At 43.3% G+C, this 19,843-nt stretch overlaps 1 protein-coding gene across 3 annotated transcripts in view; it reads right to left on the minus strand.

The window, feature by feature from the left end:
• Positions 1–19,843, minus strand: part of LOC106573019 (myelin transcription factor 1-like protein) — a 148,492-nt gene that overhangs the window by 13,823 nt on the left and 114,826 nt on the right. For all 3 annotated transcript variants that reach the window (XM_082970472.1, XM_082970482.1, XM_082970457.1), the window contains exons 10-13: positions 16,993–17,103; positions 15,699–15,925; positions 14,846–15,138; positions 9,825–10,031 (exon numbers count right to left, since the gene is read on the minus strand). In XM_082970472.1, the coding sequence (XP_082826598.1) occupies positions 9,825–10,031; positions 14,846–15,138; positions 15,699–15,925; positions 16,993–17,103 (838 nt within the window). The remainder of the gene's footprint in view (positions 1–9,824; positions 10,032–14,845; positions 15,139–15,698; positions 15,926–16,992; positions 17,104–19,843) is intronic.

Consider the following 19,843-nt stretch of genomic DNA (forward strand, 5'->3'; position numbering starts at 1 on the left):
GCCAGGTAAATCCTCTATTTTCCTGTGTGTACAGTAATGCCCCTAAAGACACAGGCAAATATATCCAGCAAAAATTGAAGAACAGGGTCATTTTGTTTGTTCCTCTACATTGCAAAAACGGGCACACATACACACACGCAGGCAGGCACACACGCAGGGATGCTAACGTGCACACACACACACACACACACACACACACACACACACACACACACACACACACACACACACACACACACACACACACACACACACACACACACACACACACACACACACACACACACGCGCACAAGTGCTTCACATATATACTTTGGAAGGGGATCAACTCTTACAAGAGTACCAAGTAGATTTTGTGATTCAATGAGTAGCTGTTGGTATTTTCTTACTAGGGCAATTGAATTTAAGTGCTGTCTTTTACCTACCACACTACAGTAGTTCATCGTTGCTGTTTGAACTGTCTGATTGCTCAGTACTTGTCATTGTGGACTTAGTTTCAGGCTAGTTTCAGGCCTATTTGTGTAACAGTCTTGCTAATTTGTGGGCGTGTTGTATTATAAGTCGTGTTCTCTCCACCTCTGCCAGGCAATCAGCAATCAGTGCTGGGAGGTGTGTCTTTCACCTCTGCTAGGCATTTAGTGGTAATACTTCAGTCTCCCCTATGTTTTCAGCAGCAGCTGTAAGCAGAGGTTTTGTCACCAAAACAAATGCTGCTGCCGAAACAAAGATGTTCTGCCAAGTTGTTCTGAGCAGTTAAATGAGGAAGGAAAGAGAGGAAGGCTCCACCAGACTCTCTCACTTGAGTAGCTTAGCTAGTTATTTTCTGATGATCATTTTGCTCTTTTGTAGCTTTGGAAAGTATGTGTGTGTTTCACATCCTAGTTTGTGCCTCTCCCTGTAGGTTTTACAGATGCCCCCCACCCCATGGCTGTAACCCTTCTAATTTAGTGTACCTTGTGCGCACGACCCATGTGTAATTCCTAATCTCTGCAGCGTTTGGAACTGCCTATCTGCGGTCAATAAGGAACTCAGCCTATTGCCCTTCAGTGCCTACACCTTTTGGCCCTGACAGAGACATGGATTTTCCCAGAGAACACTGCTACTCCAGCTGCTCTCGCGTCATCTGGCTATCTTATAGTCCAAGAGCATCTGTTCTTTGCAGTGGTAGCACAGTTCTACTCATTTTCCTAAGTGGAGATGTTCTATTTTCCCCTCTCTCACCTGTCTACCTCTTCATTTGAATTCCAATCTCTTACTCTCACTTGTCTCCTCAAGCTTAACCTGTTAGGGCTAGGGGGCAGTATTGACACGGCTGGAAAAAAAACATAACTGATTTAATCTGGTTACCACTCCTACCCAGTAACTAGAATATGCATATACTTATTACATATGGATAGAAAACACCCTAAATTTTCTAAAACTGTTTGAATGGTGTCTGTGAGTATAACAGAACTCAAATGGCAGGTCAAAACCTGAGAGATTCCTTTACAGGAAGTGGCCTGTCTGACCATTTGTTGAACTTCTTTTCCATCTCTATCATTTACTAAGGATCTCTGCTCTAACGTGACACTTCCCACGTCGTCCATAGGCGCTCAGAGCCCGGCAAAAAACAGAATGTCGTCATTCCAGCCCCAGGCTGAAACACATTATCGCCTTTCTCAAGTGGCCGATCAAGGGACACTGGCTTATGCGCATGACCCCGACCGCCCCCGCCTTTGGGATTTTTTCCTCTGTTTGCCGAAAAGGAGATTCCCTGTCGGAATATTATCGCTTTTCTACGAGAAAAATGTCGTAAAAATTGATTTTAAACAGCGGTTGACATGCTTCGAAGTACGGTAATGGAATACTTAGAATTTTATTGTCACGAATTGCGCCATGCGCGCGACACTTCTTTACTATTTCGGATAGTGTCTGGAACGCACGAACAAAACGCCGCTATTCGGATATAACGATGGATTATTTTGGACCAAACCAACATTTGTTATTGAAGTAGCAGTCCTGGGTGTGTATTCTGACGAAGACAACAAAAGGTAATCAAACTTTTATAATAGTAAATATGATTATGGTGAGTGCTAAACTTGCCGGGTGTCTAAATAGCGAGCCCGTGATGCCTGGGCTATGTACTTAGAATATTGCAAAATGTGCTTTCACCAAAAAGCTATTTTAAAATCGGACATATCGAGTGCATAGAGGAGGTCTGTATCTATAATTCTTAAAATAATTGTTATGCTTTTTGTGAACGTTTATCGTGAGTAATTTAGTAAAATGTTAGCGAATTCCCCAGAAGTTTGCCTAGTTTGCTAGTATGCTAGTTCTGAACGTCACATGCTAATGTAAAAAGCTGGTTTTTGATATAAATATGAACTTGATTGAACAAAACATGCATGTATTGTATAACATAATGTCCTAGGGTTGTCATCTGATGAAGATCATCAAAGGTGAGTGCTGCATTTAGCTGTCTTCTGGGTTTTGGTGACATTATATGCTGGCTTGAAAAATGGGTGTCTGATTATTTCTGGCTTGGTACTCTGCTGACATAATCTAATGTTTTGCTTTCGTTGTAAAGCCTTTTTGAAATCGGACAGTGTGGTTAGATTAACGAGAGTCTTGTCTTTAAATGGCTGTAAAATAGTCATATGTTTGAGAAATTGAAGTAATAGGATTTTTAAGGTTTTGAAAATCGCGCCACAGGATAGCAGTGGCTGTTACGTAGGTGGGACGAATTAGTCCCGCCTAGCCTAGAGAGGTTAACAATGTTGTCGTCTATCTCCCACTAGGTGCCCTTGGAGAGTTCCTTAACCTGTTTAGGATAGGGGGCAGTATTTTCACGGCCAGATAAAAAACGTACCCGATTTAATCTGGTTATTACTCCTGCCCAGAAACTAGAATATGCATATAATGATTTTATTTGAATGGAAAACACCCTAAAGTTTCTAAAACTGTTTGAATGGTGTCTGTGAGTATAACAGAACTCATATGGCAGGCCAAAACCTGAGAAGATTCCATACAGGAAGTGTCCTCTCTGACCATTTCTTGGACTTCTATAGCCTCTTTATGGAAAATAGAGGATCTCTGCTGTAACGTGGCTCCCATAGGCTCTCAGAAGGCGCCAGAACGGGGAATGATGACTGCAGTCCCTGGGCGAAAAACAGTAGGGCTTTTGGAAAGGGGTCGTTCTGAGAACAATGACACGGGCGCACGCGTGCATGTGAAGACTCCATTTTCTATTTTCAGTGTTTGAACGAAAACAAGGTCTCCCGGTCGGAATATTATTGCTATTTTACGAGAAAAATCGCATAAAAATTGATTTTAAACCGCGTTTGACATGCTTCGAAGTACGGTAATGGAATATTTTTAATTTTTTTGTCACGATATGCGCCGGCGCGTCACCCTTCGGATAGTGTCTTGAACGTAAGAACAAAACGCAGCTATTTGGATATAACAATGGATTATTTGGAACAAAAACAACATTGGGTGTTGAAGTAGAAGTCCTGGGAGTGCATTCTGACGAAGAACAGCAAAGGTAATCCAATTTTTCTTATAGTAAATCTGAGTTTGGTGAGTGCCAAACTTGGTGGGTGTCAAAATAGCTAGCCATGATGGCCGGGCTATCTACTCAGAATATTGCAAAATGTTCTTTCACCGAAAAGCTATTTTAAAATCGGACACCGCGATTGCATAAAGGAGTTCTGTATCTATAATTCTTAAAATAATTGTTATGTTTTTTGTGAACGTTTATCGTGAGTAATTTAGTAAATTCACCGGAAGTTTTCGGTGGGAATGCTAGTTCTAAACATCACATGCTAATGTAAAAAGCTGTTTTTTTTATATAAATATGAACTTGATTGAACAAAACATGCATGTATTGTATAACATAATGTCCTAGGAGTGTCATCTGATGAAGATCATCAAAGGTTAGTGCTGCATTTAGCTGTGGTTTTGGTTTTTGTGACATTATATGCTAGCTTGAAAAATGGGTGTGTGATTATTTCTGGCTGGGTACTCTCCTGACATAATCTAATGTTTTGCTTTCGTTGTAAAGCCTTTTTGAAATCGGACAATGTGGTTAGATAAAGGAGAGTCTTGTCTTTAACCTGTTAGGGCTAGGGGGCAGCATTGACACGGCTGGATAAAAAACATACCGATTTAATCTGGTTACCACTCCTACCCAGTAACTAGAATATGCATATACTTATTACATATGGATAGAAAACACCCTAAATTTTCTAAAACTGTTTGAATGGTGTCTGTGAGTATAACAGAACTCAAATGGCAGGTCAAAACCTGAGAGATTCCTTTACAGGAAGTGGCCTGTCTGACCATTTGTTGAACTTCTTTTCCATCTCTATCATTTACTAAGGATCTCTGCTCTAACGTGACACTTCCCACGTCGTCCATAGGCGCTCAGAGCCCGGGAAAAAACAGAATGTCGTCATTCCAGCCCCAGGCTGAAACACATTATCGCCTTTCTCAAGTGGCCGATCAAGAGACACTAGCTTATGCGCGTGACCCCGACCGCCCCCGCCTTTGGGATTTTTTCCTCTGTTTGCCGAAAAGGAGATTCCCTGTCGGAATATTATCGCTTTTCTACGAGAAAAATGTCGTAAAAATTGATTTTAAACAGCGGTTGACATGCTTCGAAGTACGGTAATGGAATACTTAGAATTTTATTGTCACGAATTGCGCCATGCGCGTGACACTTCTTTACTATTTCGGATAGTGTCTGGAACGCACGAACAAAACGCCGCTATTCGGATATAACGATGGATTATTTTGGACCAAACCAACATTTGTTATTGAAGTAGCAGTCCTGGGTGTGTATTCTGACGAAGACAACAAAAGGTAATCAAACTTTTATAATAGTAAATATGATTATGGTGAGTGCTAAACTTGCCGGGTGTCTAAATAGCGAGCCCGTGATGCCTGGGCTATGTACTTAGAATATTGCAAAATGTGCTTTCACCAAAAAGCTATTTTAAAATCGGACATATCGAGTGCATAGAGGAGGTCTGTATCTATAATTCTTAAAATAATTGTTATGCTTTTTGTGAACGTTTATCGTGAGTAATTTAGTAAAATGTTAGCGAATTCCCCGGAAGTTTGCGGGGGGGTATGCTAGTTCTGAACGTCACATGCTAATGTAAAAAGCTGGTTTTTGATATAAATATGAACTTGATTGAACAAAACATGCATGTATTGTATAACATAATGTCCTAGGGTTGTCATCTGATGATCATCAAAGGTGAGTGCTGCATTTAGCTGTCTTCTGGGTTTTGGTGACATTATATGCTGGCTTGAAAAATGGGTGTCTGATTATTTCTGGCTTGGTACTCTGCTGACATAATCTAATGTTTTGCTTTCGTTGTAAAGCCTTTTTGAAATCGGACAGTGTGGTTAGATTAACGAGAGTCTTGTCTTTAAATGGCTGTAAAATAGTCATATGTTTGAGAAATTGAAGTAATAGGATTTTTAAGGTTTTGAAAATCGCGCCACAGGATAGCAGTGGCTGTTACGTAGGTGGGACGAATTCGTCCCGCCTAGCCTAGAGAGATTAAAATGGTGTTAACCTGTTAGGGCTAGGGGGCAGCATTGACACGGCTGGATAAAAAACATACCCGATTTAATCTGGTTACCACTCCTACTCAGTAACTAGAATATGCATATACTTATTACATATGGATAGAAAACACCCTACATTTTCTAAAACTGTTTGAATGGTGTCTGTGAGTATAACAGAACTCAAATGGCAGGTCAAAACCTGAGAGATTCCTTTACAGGAAGTGGCCTGTCTGACCATTTGTTGAACTTCTTTTCCATCTCTATCATTTACTAAGGATCTCTGCTCTAACGTGACACTTCCCACGTCTTCCATAGGCTCTCAGAGCCCGGGAAAAAACAGAATGTCGTCATTCCAGCCCCAGGCTGAAACACATTATCGCCTTTCTCAAGTGGCCCATCAAGAGACACTAGCTTATGCGCGTGACCCCGACCGCCCCCGCCTTTGGGATTTTTTCCTCTGTTTGCCGAAAAGGAGATTCCCTGTCGGAATATTATCGCTTTTCTACGAGAAAAATGACGTAAAAATTGATTTTAAACAGCGGTTGACATGCTTCGACGTACGGTAATGGAATACTTTGAATTTTATTGTCAGGAATTGCGCCAAGCGCGTGACACTTCTTTACTATTTCGGATAGTGTCTGGAACGCACGAACAAAACGCCGCTATTCGGATATAACGATGGATTATTTTGGACCAAACCAACATTTGTTATTGAAGTAGCTGTCCTGGGTGTGTATTCTGACGAAGACAACAAAAGGTAATGACATTTTTATAATAGTAAATATGATTATGGTGAGTGCTAAACTTGCCGGGTGTCTAAATAGCGAGCCCGTGATGCCTGGGCTATATACTTAGAATATTGCAAAATGTGCTTTCACCAAAAAGCTATTTTAAAATCGGACATATCGAGTGCATAGAGGAGGTCTGTATCTATAATTCTTAAAATAATTGTTATGCTTTTTGTGAACGTTTATCGTGAGTAATTTAGTAAAATGTTAGCGAATTCCCCGGAAGTTTGCGGGGGGTATGCTAGTTCTGAACGTCACATGCTAATGTAAAAAGCTGGTTTTTGATATAAATATGAACTTGATTGAACAAAACATGCATGTATTGTATAACATAATGTCCTAGGGTTGTCATCTGATGAAGATCATCAAAGGTGAGTGCTGCATTTAGCTGTCTTCTGGGTTTTGGTGACATTATATGCTGGCTTGAAAAATGGGTGTCTGATTATTTCTGGCTTGGTACTCTGCTGACATAATCTAATGTTTTGCTTTCGTTGTAAAGCCTTTTTGAAATCGGACAGTGTGGTTAGATTAACGAGAGTCTTATCTTTAAATGGCTGTAAAATAGTCATATGTTTGAGAAATTGAAGTAATAGGATTTTGAAGATTTTGAAAATCGCGCCACAGGCTGGCAGTGGATGTTACGTAGGTGGGACGAATTCGTCCCGCCGGTCCCATAGAGGTTAAATAGTCATATGTCTGAAAAATGGAAGTTTTTGGATTTCTGAGGTGTTTGTAATTCGCGCCACGCTCTATCATTGGATATTGGCGAGGCGTTCCGCTAGCGGCACATCTAGATGTAAGAGGTTAATGAGCTTGACACCTTGATAAGCTAATTTCCCGATGATGGCTCACCACTCATCGTACTGGGCGACTTTAACCTCCCGATGCCTGACTTTAATACATTTATTTCCACCTCTTCTTTCCACTCCTTTCCTCTTTTGACCTCACCCTTTCCCAGTCACCTCCCACTCACAATATAGGCAATACACTTGACCTCATCTTCACTAGAGGCTGTTTCACCTACTAATGTCACTGCAACCCCCTCCATGTCTCTGATCACTACTTTGTTTCCTTTTCCCTAAATTTTTCCTCCAATCCTAGCCACTCAGTCCCCACCCAGATGGTCATGTGCTGCCACAATCTTCACTCTCTTTCTCTTCTACCCTATCCTCTCTTCCTGCTAAATCCTTCTCCCTCCTGGCTCTGCCTCTTCGACCCTACTTTCCTCCCTTTCTGCATCCTTTGACTCTCACTGTCCCCTTTCCCTTTCTTCCCAGCCGGCCCGACCTTCCTCTCCTGTTCCGTGGCTGAGTGACTCACTGCGTGCTAACAGAACAGGGCTGCGGGCAGCTGAGCAGAAATGGAGGAAAAATAAACTTCCAGAGGACCTATCTTCCTTCCACCCCTCCTCTCTAAAGCTGCTTTCTAATTCTTTAAATGTTCAGCTTCTGCCTCCAACCCTGCGAAAGTCTTCTTCATTTTCTCCTCCCTCCTTAATCCTCCACCTCCCTCTCTGTGGATGACTGTCAACCACTTTGAAAAAAGGTTGATGACATTCACTCCTCTTTAACTCAGCCTACTGAGTCCACTTGTCCCACTCACACAGAACTACCCCTATGCCTTGACCTCTTTCTCCCCTCTTTCTCCAGATGGAATCCTGTGACTAGTGATGTCCAGCTGCCTGTCAACCTTCCCACTCAAACCCATCTCCTCCTCCCTTCTCCAAACCATCTCTGGAGACCTCCCATTCCTTACTTCCCTTATCAACTCATTCCCAACCACTTCCTGACCAAGATGGCCAGAGTCCCTCCCCTCAAGAAACCAGCACTCCACCCATCTGACTTCAAAAACTACAGACTGGAACCCACTCAGGATTGGGGGAAACATAGCACCATCCCTCTGCACACCCCTGGATTGCATCCTACCTGGCAAGTCGCTCCTACCATGTGGCATGGAGAAGATCTGTCTGCACCACATGCTCTCAATACTGGTGTCCCCCAGGGCGCGGTTCTAGGCCCTCTCCTCTTTTCTTTTTACACCAAGTCACTCGGCTCTGTCATATCCCCCCTTCTGACACCCACTTGGTGACACGCATCTCTGCGTGCCTGACAGGCATCTCAGCTTGGATGTCGGCCCACTACCTCAAGCTCAACCTTGACAAAACGGAACTGCTCTTCCGCCCAACCGTTCCAAGACCTCTCCACTCCACTGAGTGCAAAGAACCATGGCGTGGCCCTGGACAACACCCTGTTGTTCTCTGCAAACATCAAAGCAGTGACTCGCTTCTGCAAGTTCATCCGTAGATGCTCTTCTCTGTCCTGACACACCAATGGTGGAACAAGCTTCCCCCTAAAGTCAGGACAGCGGACATCCTGTCCATCTTTGGAAAACGTCTGAAACCCCACCTCTTTGACGAGTATCTTAAATAACTCTCACAGCGCCCCCGAAACGTATTTTCCCACTAGCATTGATTTTGCTGATAAATACTTTTTTGAGGGAAAATGTACATGATACAATTGTGATGTGTTGTCTAACCTAGCATTCTTAAAATAAATGCACTGATTGTAAGTCGCTCTGGATAAGAGCGTCTGCTAAATGACTGAAATGTAAAAATATAGTTCAATATTGGAATGTATTTGGAAATACACTTGTAAAGTATTGGCATGTAGTTGAAAATACTAAAATACAATGACTGAAATACACTCCCATGCATTTAACTCAGACATTTGAAAATAATATTTGAAATAAGTATTTGAAAATACTTTCAAATACTTCCAATAGAAGTTGATTCTTGACACATTATTGGAAAATACTAAAATACACAGAAAATACCCAGGTCTGTCACAGTCTTTTGATGAGAAGAGATATATAGATTCCACCACAATGTGCAAGCTATTTATTTGCATAATTCACAATAGCAGAGACACATAGTGTGCAGAGAGCATGATCCAAAATAAACCCAGACAACTCTGTCTGCTGTACGGTGATGCTGATGGAAATTTAATATACAAATAATTCATTGTTTTCCTGGAGAACTCCTAATATGACTTTCCAATCATTCAGCATGTACCTGAGATCTAGGCTGGTGTTAAAAATAACCTCAACTGAAATTGGAGTCTTATACACAAAGGAATCAACAGAAAGTCCTTGGAGACAGATGGCTTGGGTTGAACAGATGTGAAAAACAACAGGTACTGTATTGAATGCCAAATGGATGGGTGTTACTGAAATGCAGAGGAGGGGGGAGTTTGACTTCTGTATGAAAGCCTATGTGAAATGTAAAATGTTTGAATTTATGCAGTTTGTTTGCATGGATGAAATTTGAATGCTGAAGTCTAAATGTTCTTTGAATATTGAGGTACTGTGAAGCTAATGTTATGGAAAGTCATTATCATTAAAGGTAGGATAACCTCATCCGACAGTAGGAGTTACAGTTTAGAGTAGTGATCATCATCATCATGATCCTCATTCTAGTACCTCTTTGCTGTCCTCGTCGATGCGTTTGATCTTGGTGTAGTCAACTGGCAGGTCCCAGCAGTCATCCCCCATGCCGTAGCGCATCAGGGCCTGGCGCTGGGGCGACATGGGCTCCAGGGGGGTGAGCACTGCACCCACTCCATCCCCCAAACGCTGCTTAATACTCAGGTCTAATGTCCCGTTCTCATCTACCTCTAGGTCTGGGTTCTGGAGGAAGAGAAAGAAGATAGACAGGGAAAAAGGGTGGGAGGGAAAGTAGTAACGATTGACAGAACAAAGGAGAGAGAGGGGAGAAGGAAAGCAAAACAACACTCAGCTCAAAAACCTATTATATAACTCTCCTAATATTTCCCAACGGGAGGAAAAAGGCATGGTGACTAGTGGGAAAGACATGGTCATCAGTAGTAAATGCATGGTGACTGGTGGGAGAGACATGGTCATCAGTAGTAAATGCATGGTGACTGGTGGGAGAGACATGGTCATCAATAGTAAATGCATGGTGACTGGTGGGAGAGACATGGTCATCAGTAGTAAATGCATGGTGACTGGTGGGAGAGACATGGTCATCAGTAGTAAATGCATGGTGACTGGTGGGAGGCACATGGTCATCAGTAGTAAATGCATGGTGACTGGTGGGAGGCACATGGTCATCAGTAGTAAATGCATGGTGACTGGTGGCAGGCACATGGTCATCAGTAGTAAATGCATGGTGACTGGTGGGAGGGACATGGACATCAGTGGTAAATGCATGGTGACTGGTGGGAGAGACATGGTCATCAGTAGTAAATGCATGGTGACTGGTGGGAGGCACATGGTCATCAGTAGTAAATGCATGGTGACTGGTGGGAGGCACATGGTCATCAGTAGTAAATGCATGGTGACTGGTGGGAGAGACATGGTCATCAGTAGTAAATGCATGGTGACTGGTGGGAGGCACATGGTCATCAGTAGTAAATGCATGGTGACTGGTGGGAGGCACATGGTCATCAGTAGTAAATGCATGGTGACTGGTGGGAGGCACATGGTCATCAGTAGTAAATGCATGGTGACTGGTGGGAGGCACATGGTCATCAGTAGTAAATGCATGGTGACTGGTGGCAGGCACATGGTCATCAGTAGTAAATGCATGGTGACTGGTGGGAGAGACATGGTCATCAGTGGTAAATGCATGGTGACTGATGGGAGGGTCATGGACATCAGTAGTAAATGCATGGTGACTGGTGGGAGGGACATGGACATCAGTGGTAAATGCATGGTGACTGGTGGGAGGGACATGGTCATCAGTAGTAAATGCATGGTGACTGGTGGGAGGCACATGGTCATCAGTAGTAAATGCATGGTGACTGGTGGGAGAGACATGGTCATCAGTGATAAAGGGCAAGTGCACACTGAGCAAATGTAGTGATCCTACACTAATCTATATACCCTCTCTCTCTGTCTCTCTCTGTCTCTCCATCTCTCTCCAGCTCGCTCTCCAGCTCCCTCCCTCGGAGCGACTATAACCTCCACAGCCAGAGGGAGCAGATTGGGGCCTGGCTGGTTTGAATGTGATGTGAGTGGACGGGGACAGAGAGTGGGGTGAGAGGTTTGTCGGAGGGCAATCCTGGGTGGCTGCAGGGGGACTGCTGCTAGTCAACCAAAAACACAAGAAATATACCAGAACAAACAGGGACACAGGCAGGCTTGAATAATCACTCAAAATACTCTCTCTCCCTCTCATCCTTCCTTTTCAACCCAACTGAATGTCCATGTACTGTATCTGGTGCAAATGTGCCCAGAAGAATCCTTCCCTTGAGGGTAGTGTTTTTAGAGGGGTTAGGAGGGGAGGGGTAATGTCTATTTGTCACCTTTCCCTTGCCCTCATTAATATCCTTTACTCTGACTGCCTCCCCTCCTCTCCCGCTCTCCTCTCCTCCTATCCTCGCGTTTTAACAGTGATTCCGTATGACACTACCCCTAGGCTGGATTCTCCCTGTGTTCCAGTGGAGAAAAACCCTGACCCTCTTATCTATGACGCACATACACTTATATAGGGTTCCAGGCTCAGAGGCTGGGGAACTGTGGTGTGCTTCCAGAGCCATCTTTGGAAGGACCATAGCGTTAAAATGAGTAAAACGCACATAGCACTAGCTACATTTTTATCACTCTCCGGTCAATATGGCAACAACACAGAATCAGCCTTTGTAGACAAATGATAGACATATATAAGATCATCTGAGAAACTGATATATAGATACTAAGATGTATAATAAACTGATAAATAGCTACTGAGATATACAGTGCATTCAAAAAGTATTCAGACCCCTTGACTTTTTCCACATTTTGTTATGTTACAACCTTACTCTAAAATGTATTAAGTAAAACATTTTCCTCGTCAACCCATAATGACAAAGTGAAAACAGATTGTTAGAAATGGTTGCAAATAAAAAACAGAAATGTCTTATTTACACAAGTATTCAGACCATTTGCTATGAGACTCGTTACTGAGCTCAGGTGCATCCTGTTTCCATTGATCATCCTTGAGATGTTTCAACAACTTGACTGGAGTCCACCTGTGGTAAATACAATTGATTGGACATGATTTGGAAAGGCACACGCCTGTCTATATAAGGTCCCACAGTTGAAAGTGCATGTCAGAGCAAAAAACAAGCCATGAGGTTGAAGGAATTGTCCGTAGAGCTCCGAGACAGGATTGTGTCGAGGCACAGATCTGGGCAAGGGTACCAAAAAATGTCTGCAGCATTCGAATTCCCCAAGAACACAGTGACCTCCATCATTCTTAAATGGAAGAAGTTTGGAACCCCCAAGACTCTTCCTAGAGCTGGCCGCCTGGCCAAACAGCAATCGGGAGTGTTGCTACTGAGATATATAATAAACAATATTTAGCTACTGAGATATATAATAAACTGACATATAGCTACTAAGATATATAATAAACAGATATATAGCTACCAAGATATATCATAAACTGATATATAGCTACTGAGATATATAATAAACTGATATATAGCTACTGAGGTTTATAATAAATTATATTTAGCTACTGAGATTTATAATAAACAGATATATAGCTACCAAGATATATCATAAACTGATATATAGCAACTGAGATATATAATAAACAGACATATAGCTACTGAGGTTTATAATAAATTATATTTAGCTACTGAGATTTATAATAAACAGATATATAGCTACTGAGATGTATAATAAACAGATATATAGCTACTGAGATTTATAATAAACAGATATATAGCTACTGAGATATATAATAAACTGATATATAGCTACTGACATTTATAATAAACAGATATATAGCTACTGAGATTTATAATAAACAGATATATAGCTACTGAGATGTATAATACACTGATATATAGCTACTGAGATATATAATACACTGATATATAGCTACTGAGATGTATAATAAACTGACCACTGGTATTTAATAAATGTGAGAGATAATTCTCATACGTGAGGGATATCAAGCCAGTCCTCTCCATGTCCCTGTCCTTGTCCCATTGTGTCCCCACACTGGCGGTCACTCAGTGATATGTAACCAGCTCAGTGATATGTAACCGGCTCAGTGATATGTTACCGGCTCAGCTGTCATAGCCGTGGAGCCAAAGGGATGGGGCTCTGGCTGTCTGTGTGCATCTGTGTCTATGTATAAAGGACCTGTCGGGTGTGTATGACAATACTAATGTGACTGACCCATGATGTCTAATTAGTAGTAGATTGGGAGAGGAGGAAGCCCCTTTAGAGATCTTCCCCCGTTTCCTCACGGACCGCAGCATCATCATCTGACCCCTAGGTAGCCCCGGACCCCTGTTGCCAGGGCTGTGCTGGGTGGAGGTGGGCGAGAGAGAGTTGGAGGGTTCAGTAGCTGCTTACATTACTTTCACCTGCCCCCTCCAGATCCTAAAATAAAACCAGGTATTCTCCCTCAGTATTCATGAGTATTCCTCAGTCTCCCTCACTTTCACTCAGTGAGATAGGAGTGGATGTAGATAGGGGAAAGACAGACAATGTGAGGAAAGCAATGACATGACTGGAAGTGTTCAGATGAAAGAAGGTTGAGAGTTTCCCTGACATTTCCTGTGTCCATCTCTGCCTAGGAAACTCCTCTCTGTCTGCCTCACCTACGGAGCAGAGACGGACAGAGAGGAAGGGAGAAAGGAAGTCCTAATTGCCTAAGGCTCTTCTACCAGCTAAGTGCACTCCTCTCTACTTCACACTGAAGATGCCCCTCTACTCCCTTACTTTCTCTTCTCTTTTCCCATCCTTTCATCACCTCTCCTCTATGCCTTCCTCTCAACTCTTTTCCCCTCCTCTATTCTTGGCTCTCCAGCCCCAGACAGACCATAGTGCCAACATTAGCGCCAGGCTGGCGTTAGTACTCTGCTGTGCTTCCTCTCTCTCCTATTTGCCGGCTCAGCGTCTCCGTGCTGATAATGCAGGACTACCGATGCCTTATCGCCTCCTGATGACATATTGGGCTCACAGCGTACGTCAACGCCGATCCATCCCATCCCACCGCGCTTCCTATCTACCCTGTCTGATCCCTGAAGGGAAATAAAAAACTGTCTTGCTGAGCGCCGTGTCAGAGACACAGCCGTGGATATATCTTTAACAGATCGCCAGCGTTCATGGCTAAAGAGACCATATCATCCTCACTGATCACTGCTCACATTACCTGGCAGGACAGAGGAAGCTTGGAGGGAAATGCCTCTAGCAGTGGGATGGGACTGTGGTTGTAGGATATAGTTCAAAGGTTTAACCAATACTATAATAGACTATGGTAAACCACAGGATGCCAAGTAGGATTTGGATATTTCCAGTTGGCTGAAAGTCAACCTCTATGACAAGAAATAAACCTGTGTCATCCTCTCACTTTCTCTGAATTAGGTGCATGATGCACAACCCTATTTACTTGTGTTCCACCTTACATGAAGATATCAGCTGTAAAGGGTTTATAAAGGCTTTATAACATATGTATAAGTAGTTAGTTAGCAACCTACCCGAGTACAGAGATCCTGGGGTTTTCCTCCCAGGCCGTGGGGCATCTCTCTGCAGCGCGTGGACAGGTTGAGGATGGCCGTGGCGGCCATGTGGGCAGCCTCCATGTCGTGGGTGTAGTCGAAGCTGCTCTTACTACAGGTGGAGCTGGCGCTACTGCCTCCCCCTCCGCCCCCTCTGCCACCTCCGCCACCTCCTCCACCTCCTCCACAGCTCAGGCTGCTACTGCTGCTGCTGGGGGCATAGGTGCTGGTCGTGCTGCTCGCCGAGCTGGAGTTCTTACAGTAGCGCTTGGCTGAAGGACATACACAGGGGTAGGGATAGTTATCCACAGGTATAAACACATCCACTGCATATAAATGCTGTTATAGTAACTTGGCTAAGGGAGATGCATTCATTTCAACAATATAGAATTTGGGAAGATTAAATATTGCTGAGTTTGGAAACAAGGGACAAAACTACAATGAATCTGTGGAGAAAAGTCCTTCGAAATACAGAAAATTCATATACCATACTCTTAGAAAAAAAAGGTGCTATCTAGAATCTAAAAGGGTTCATCAGCTGTCCCCATAGGAGAACCCTTTGAAGAACCCTTTTTGGTTCCAGGTAGAACCATTTTGGTTCCAGGTAGAACCCTTTTGGGTTCCATGTATAAACTTTTCCACAGAGGGTTCTAAATGGAACCCAAAGGGATTCTACCTGGATCCAAAAAGGATTCCCCTTTGGGGACAGCCGAATACATTTGGATTTTTTTTCTTCATCCTTCTACCTCAAAAATGTATCAAACTGAAAACCTGAAATAACAATAAAGTAGGACAACAGAGTAAAGGGATGAGACAACACGTCAGTCTGTACCGTCATATCCTTTAGGGGAAGTGTCCCTGCCTTGGAGTTTGGGTGCGATGGCCCGTTTGCCGTAGACATTGTTGCTGTGGCTGCTGTCAGTGAAGCTGCTGTAGTCAAAGCTGGTCTTAGAGTACTTCTCCAGCTCCTTGGCCAGGTTGGAGCGCGGCGTGCTGGTGGACACGTTGTTCTTGTAGCCGTACTGAGGGATCTCCAGCTGTTTCACAAAGCACATAGGCCTGGAAAATAAACCACGAGGGGGCGTAGGTTGGACAGAGCAGAGGCACCAAACATCACGCAGGGGAGGTGGGAAGGGAGGAGATGGGGGAGGGAAAGATAGCAAAGGGAAAAGGCAAGGCAACAGTCAACTAACCTCAGGTGATCCTTGCATTGAGCTTTGAGTTCATCTAAGCTACATGTCTATGCTGTCTGTCATTGCAACACTACAATGTCTCCTTAAATTATCTTACCCAAACAGAACTCACAATTAAAGTCATGCATTTTCTCTGATATTATGTTCTGTGTCATTTTCTAATTTTCGAATCTTATTTGATAGAAATGTTATATCTACCGCTGCTTATTTAAGCTATACAGCACAAGAGGGTGTGGTATATGGCCAATATACCATGACTAAGGGCTGTTCTTTCGCACGATGCAACACAGAGTGCCTGGATACAGCCTTTAGCCGTGGTATATTGGCCATATACCACAAACCCTGAGGTGCCTTATTGCTATTAGAAACTGGTTACCAACGTAATTAGAGCAGTAAAAATAAATGTTTTGTCATACCCGTGGTATACGGTCTGATATACCATGGCTGTCAACCAATCAGCATTCAGTGCTTGAACCACCCGTTTTATAATACTTTTTTAATCATTATCTTATCATGCATATCGAATAAACTTTTGCTGAAATTATTCTGCTCTCTAAAACCCAATAAAGGCTTTCACTTCATAAACAAGAAAATGTATGTAGAGCTTCTCCAAATTATACATGTCTGAGAGATCAAAAGATATAGAAATCAAACAGACATAGAGAACCTTTTAAATCTATAATACAGTAATTAAGAACACTAACTAAGCTAGGTAAGGGTGTAAGGTAGAACTCTAGAATGGGGTGAATTCCATTCAATTCAGCCAGTTCAGGAAGAGTACAATCATTTTAAATGGAATTGAACTGAACCCTGGTAGAGCATTTGAAGTCCAATTCATATGTTTAGGTCTTTCGACTGTGCCTACACTGTCTCTCCCAGTGAGGTGTTCCCCATGGATGCTGAGTGTAGTGTGGTGATCAGTCAGAACAGTACCTGAGCACGCGGTCAGAACCCTGGTTAGACTTGGAGGAGCCGTCACAACAGATGCTCTTGTCCTGGGCTTTCTGCAGCTTCTCTGCTGCAGCGATGGGACACCCTGACAAACTGGAGGGACGGGGGGACGGGGGGATGGGTGAATAAGACAACCAGGAATGGAAGGGAGACTGGTCATATCTTATAAAAAAAAATGTAACCAGGAAAAGCCCATTGAGACACAGAAGCCCTGCTTGTACCTGGTTCTACCATGTGTCATTTTCCTGATCTTGTCCACATTCTGATTTTGCCCACATTTTTAAATGATTAAAAGACTCTTTGAACTGATCTAGATCAGATCTTATAAATGTAAACGGGCAAGATCAGGATAAGATCAGGAAAGGTCAGGACGAAGGATGCATGTTAGCGGCAGGTATAAACGGGGATAGAGTCTCTTTTGCATATAATGGTTATTTTCAAGGTGGTAAATGACCTTTTAATGGCGTCAGACCGAGGCTCTGCATATGTTATCGTGCTCCTAGACCTTAGTGCTGCTTTTGATACCATCGATCACCACATTCTTTTGGAGAGATTGGAAACACAAATTGGTCTGCACGGACAAGTTCTGGCCTGGTTTAGATCTTATCTATCGGAAATATATCAGTTTGTCTCTGTAGATGATTTGTCCTCTGACAAATCAACTGTACATTTTGGTGTTCCTCAAGGCTCCGTTTTAGGATCACTATTGTTTACACTATATATTTTACCTCTTGGTGATGTTATTCGGAAACATAATGTTAACTTTCATTGCTATGCGGACGACACACAGCTGTACATTTCGATGAAACATGGTGAAGCCCCAAAATTGCCCTCCCTGGAAGCCTGTGTTTCAGACATAAGGAAGTGGATGGCGGAAATTGTTCTACTTTTAAACTCGGACAAAACAGAGATGCTAGTTCTAGGTCCCAAGAAACAAAGAGATCTTCTGTTGAATCTGACAATTAATCTTGATGGTTGTACAGCCGTCTCAAATAAAACTGTGAAGGACCTCGGTGTTACTCTGGATCCTGATCGCTCTTTTGACAAACATATCAAGACTGTTTCAAGGACAGCTTTTTTCCATCTATGTAACATTGCAAAAATCAGAAACTTTCTGTCCAAAACTTATTCAGAAAAATTAAACTATGCTTTTGTCACTTCTAGGTTAGACTACTGCAATGCTCTACTTTCCGGCTACCCGGATAAAGCACTAAATTAACTTGCTAGAATCTTGACTAGAACCCCCCAAAAATGTGATCATATTACTCCAGTGCTAGCCTTTCTACACTGGCTTCCTTTTAAGGTTAGGGCTGATTTCAAGGTTTTACTGCTAACCTATAAAGCATTACATGGGCTTGCTCCTAACTATCTCTCCAATTTGGTCCTGCCGTACATACCTACACGTATGCTACAGTCACAAAACGCAGGCCTCCTTACTGTGCCTAGAATTTCTAAGCAAACAGCTGGAGGCAGGGCTTTCTCCTATAGAGCTCCATATTTATGGAATGGTTTGCTTCTCCATGTGAGAGACGCAGACTTGGTCTCGACCTTTTAGTCTTTATTGAAGACTCATCTCTTCAGTAGCTCTTATGATTGAGTGTAGTCTGGCCCAGGAGTGTGAAGGTGAACGGAAAGGCACTGGAGCAACGAACCACCCTTGCTGTCTCTGCCAAGCCAGTTCCCCTCTCTCCACTAGGATTCTCTGCCTCAAACCCTATTACAGGGGCTGAGTCACTGGCTTACTCATGCTCTTCCATGCCATCCCTAGGAGGGGTGCGCCAATTGAGTGGGTTGAGTCACTGACATGATCTTCCTGTCCAGGTTGACACCCCCCCTTGAGTTCGTGCCGTGGGTGAGATCTTCGTGGGCTATACTCAGCCTTGTCTCAGGATAGTAAGTTGGTGTTTGAAGATATCCCTCAAGTGGTGTGGGGGCTGTGCTTTGTGGGTGGGGTTATATCCTGCCTGTTTCGCCTGTCCGGGGATATCATCAGACGGGGCCACAGTGTCTCCCGACCCCTCCTGTCTCAGCCTCCAGTATTTATACTGCAATAGTTTGTGTCGGGGGGCTAGGGTCAGTCTGTTATATCTGGAGTATTTCTCCTGTCTTATCCGGTGTCCTGTGTGAATTTAAGTATGCTCTCTCAAATTCTCTCTCTCTCTTTTTTCTTTCTCTTTTTTTTCTCTCTCTTGGAGGACCTGAGCCCTAAGACCATGCCTCAGGACTACCTGGCCTGATGACTCCTTGCTGTCCCCAGTCCACCTGGTCGTGCTGCTGCTCCAGTTTCAACTGTTCTGCCTGTGGCTATGGAACCCTGACCTGTTCACCGGACGTGCTACCTTGTCCCAGACCTGCTGTTTTCAACTCTCTAGAGACAGCAGGAGTGGTAGAGATACTCTGAATGATCGGCTATGAAAAGCCAACTGACATTTACTCCTGAGGTGCTGACCTGTTGCACCCTCGACAACCACTGTGATTATTATTATTTGACCCTGCTGGTCATCTATGAACATTTGAACATCTTGGCCATGTTCTGTTATAATCTCCACCCGGCACAGCCAGAAGAGGACTGGCCACCCATCATAGCCTGGTTCCTCTCTAGGTTTCTTCCAAGGTTCCGGCCTTTCTAGGGAGTTTTTCCTGGCCACCGTGCTTCTACACCTGCATTGCTTGATGTTTGGGGTTTTAGGATGGGTTTCTGTACAGCACTTTGTGACATCAGCTGATGTAAGAAGGGCTTTATGAATAAATATGATTGATTGATTCAATGCATCCCTGGCCACCTGTCTGTCGCTCAGGTTGTCTATCTGCCTGCCTGCCTTTCAATAAGTCT

This window comes from Salmo salar, chromosome 01 (genome assembly GCF_965601325.2).
Source record: "Salmo salar chromosome 01, fSalSal1, whole genome shotgun sequence".
Taxonomy (NCBI): domain Eukaryota; kingdom Metazoa; phylum Chordata; class Actinopteri; order Salmoniformes; family Salmonidae; genus Salmo; species Salmo salar.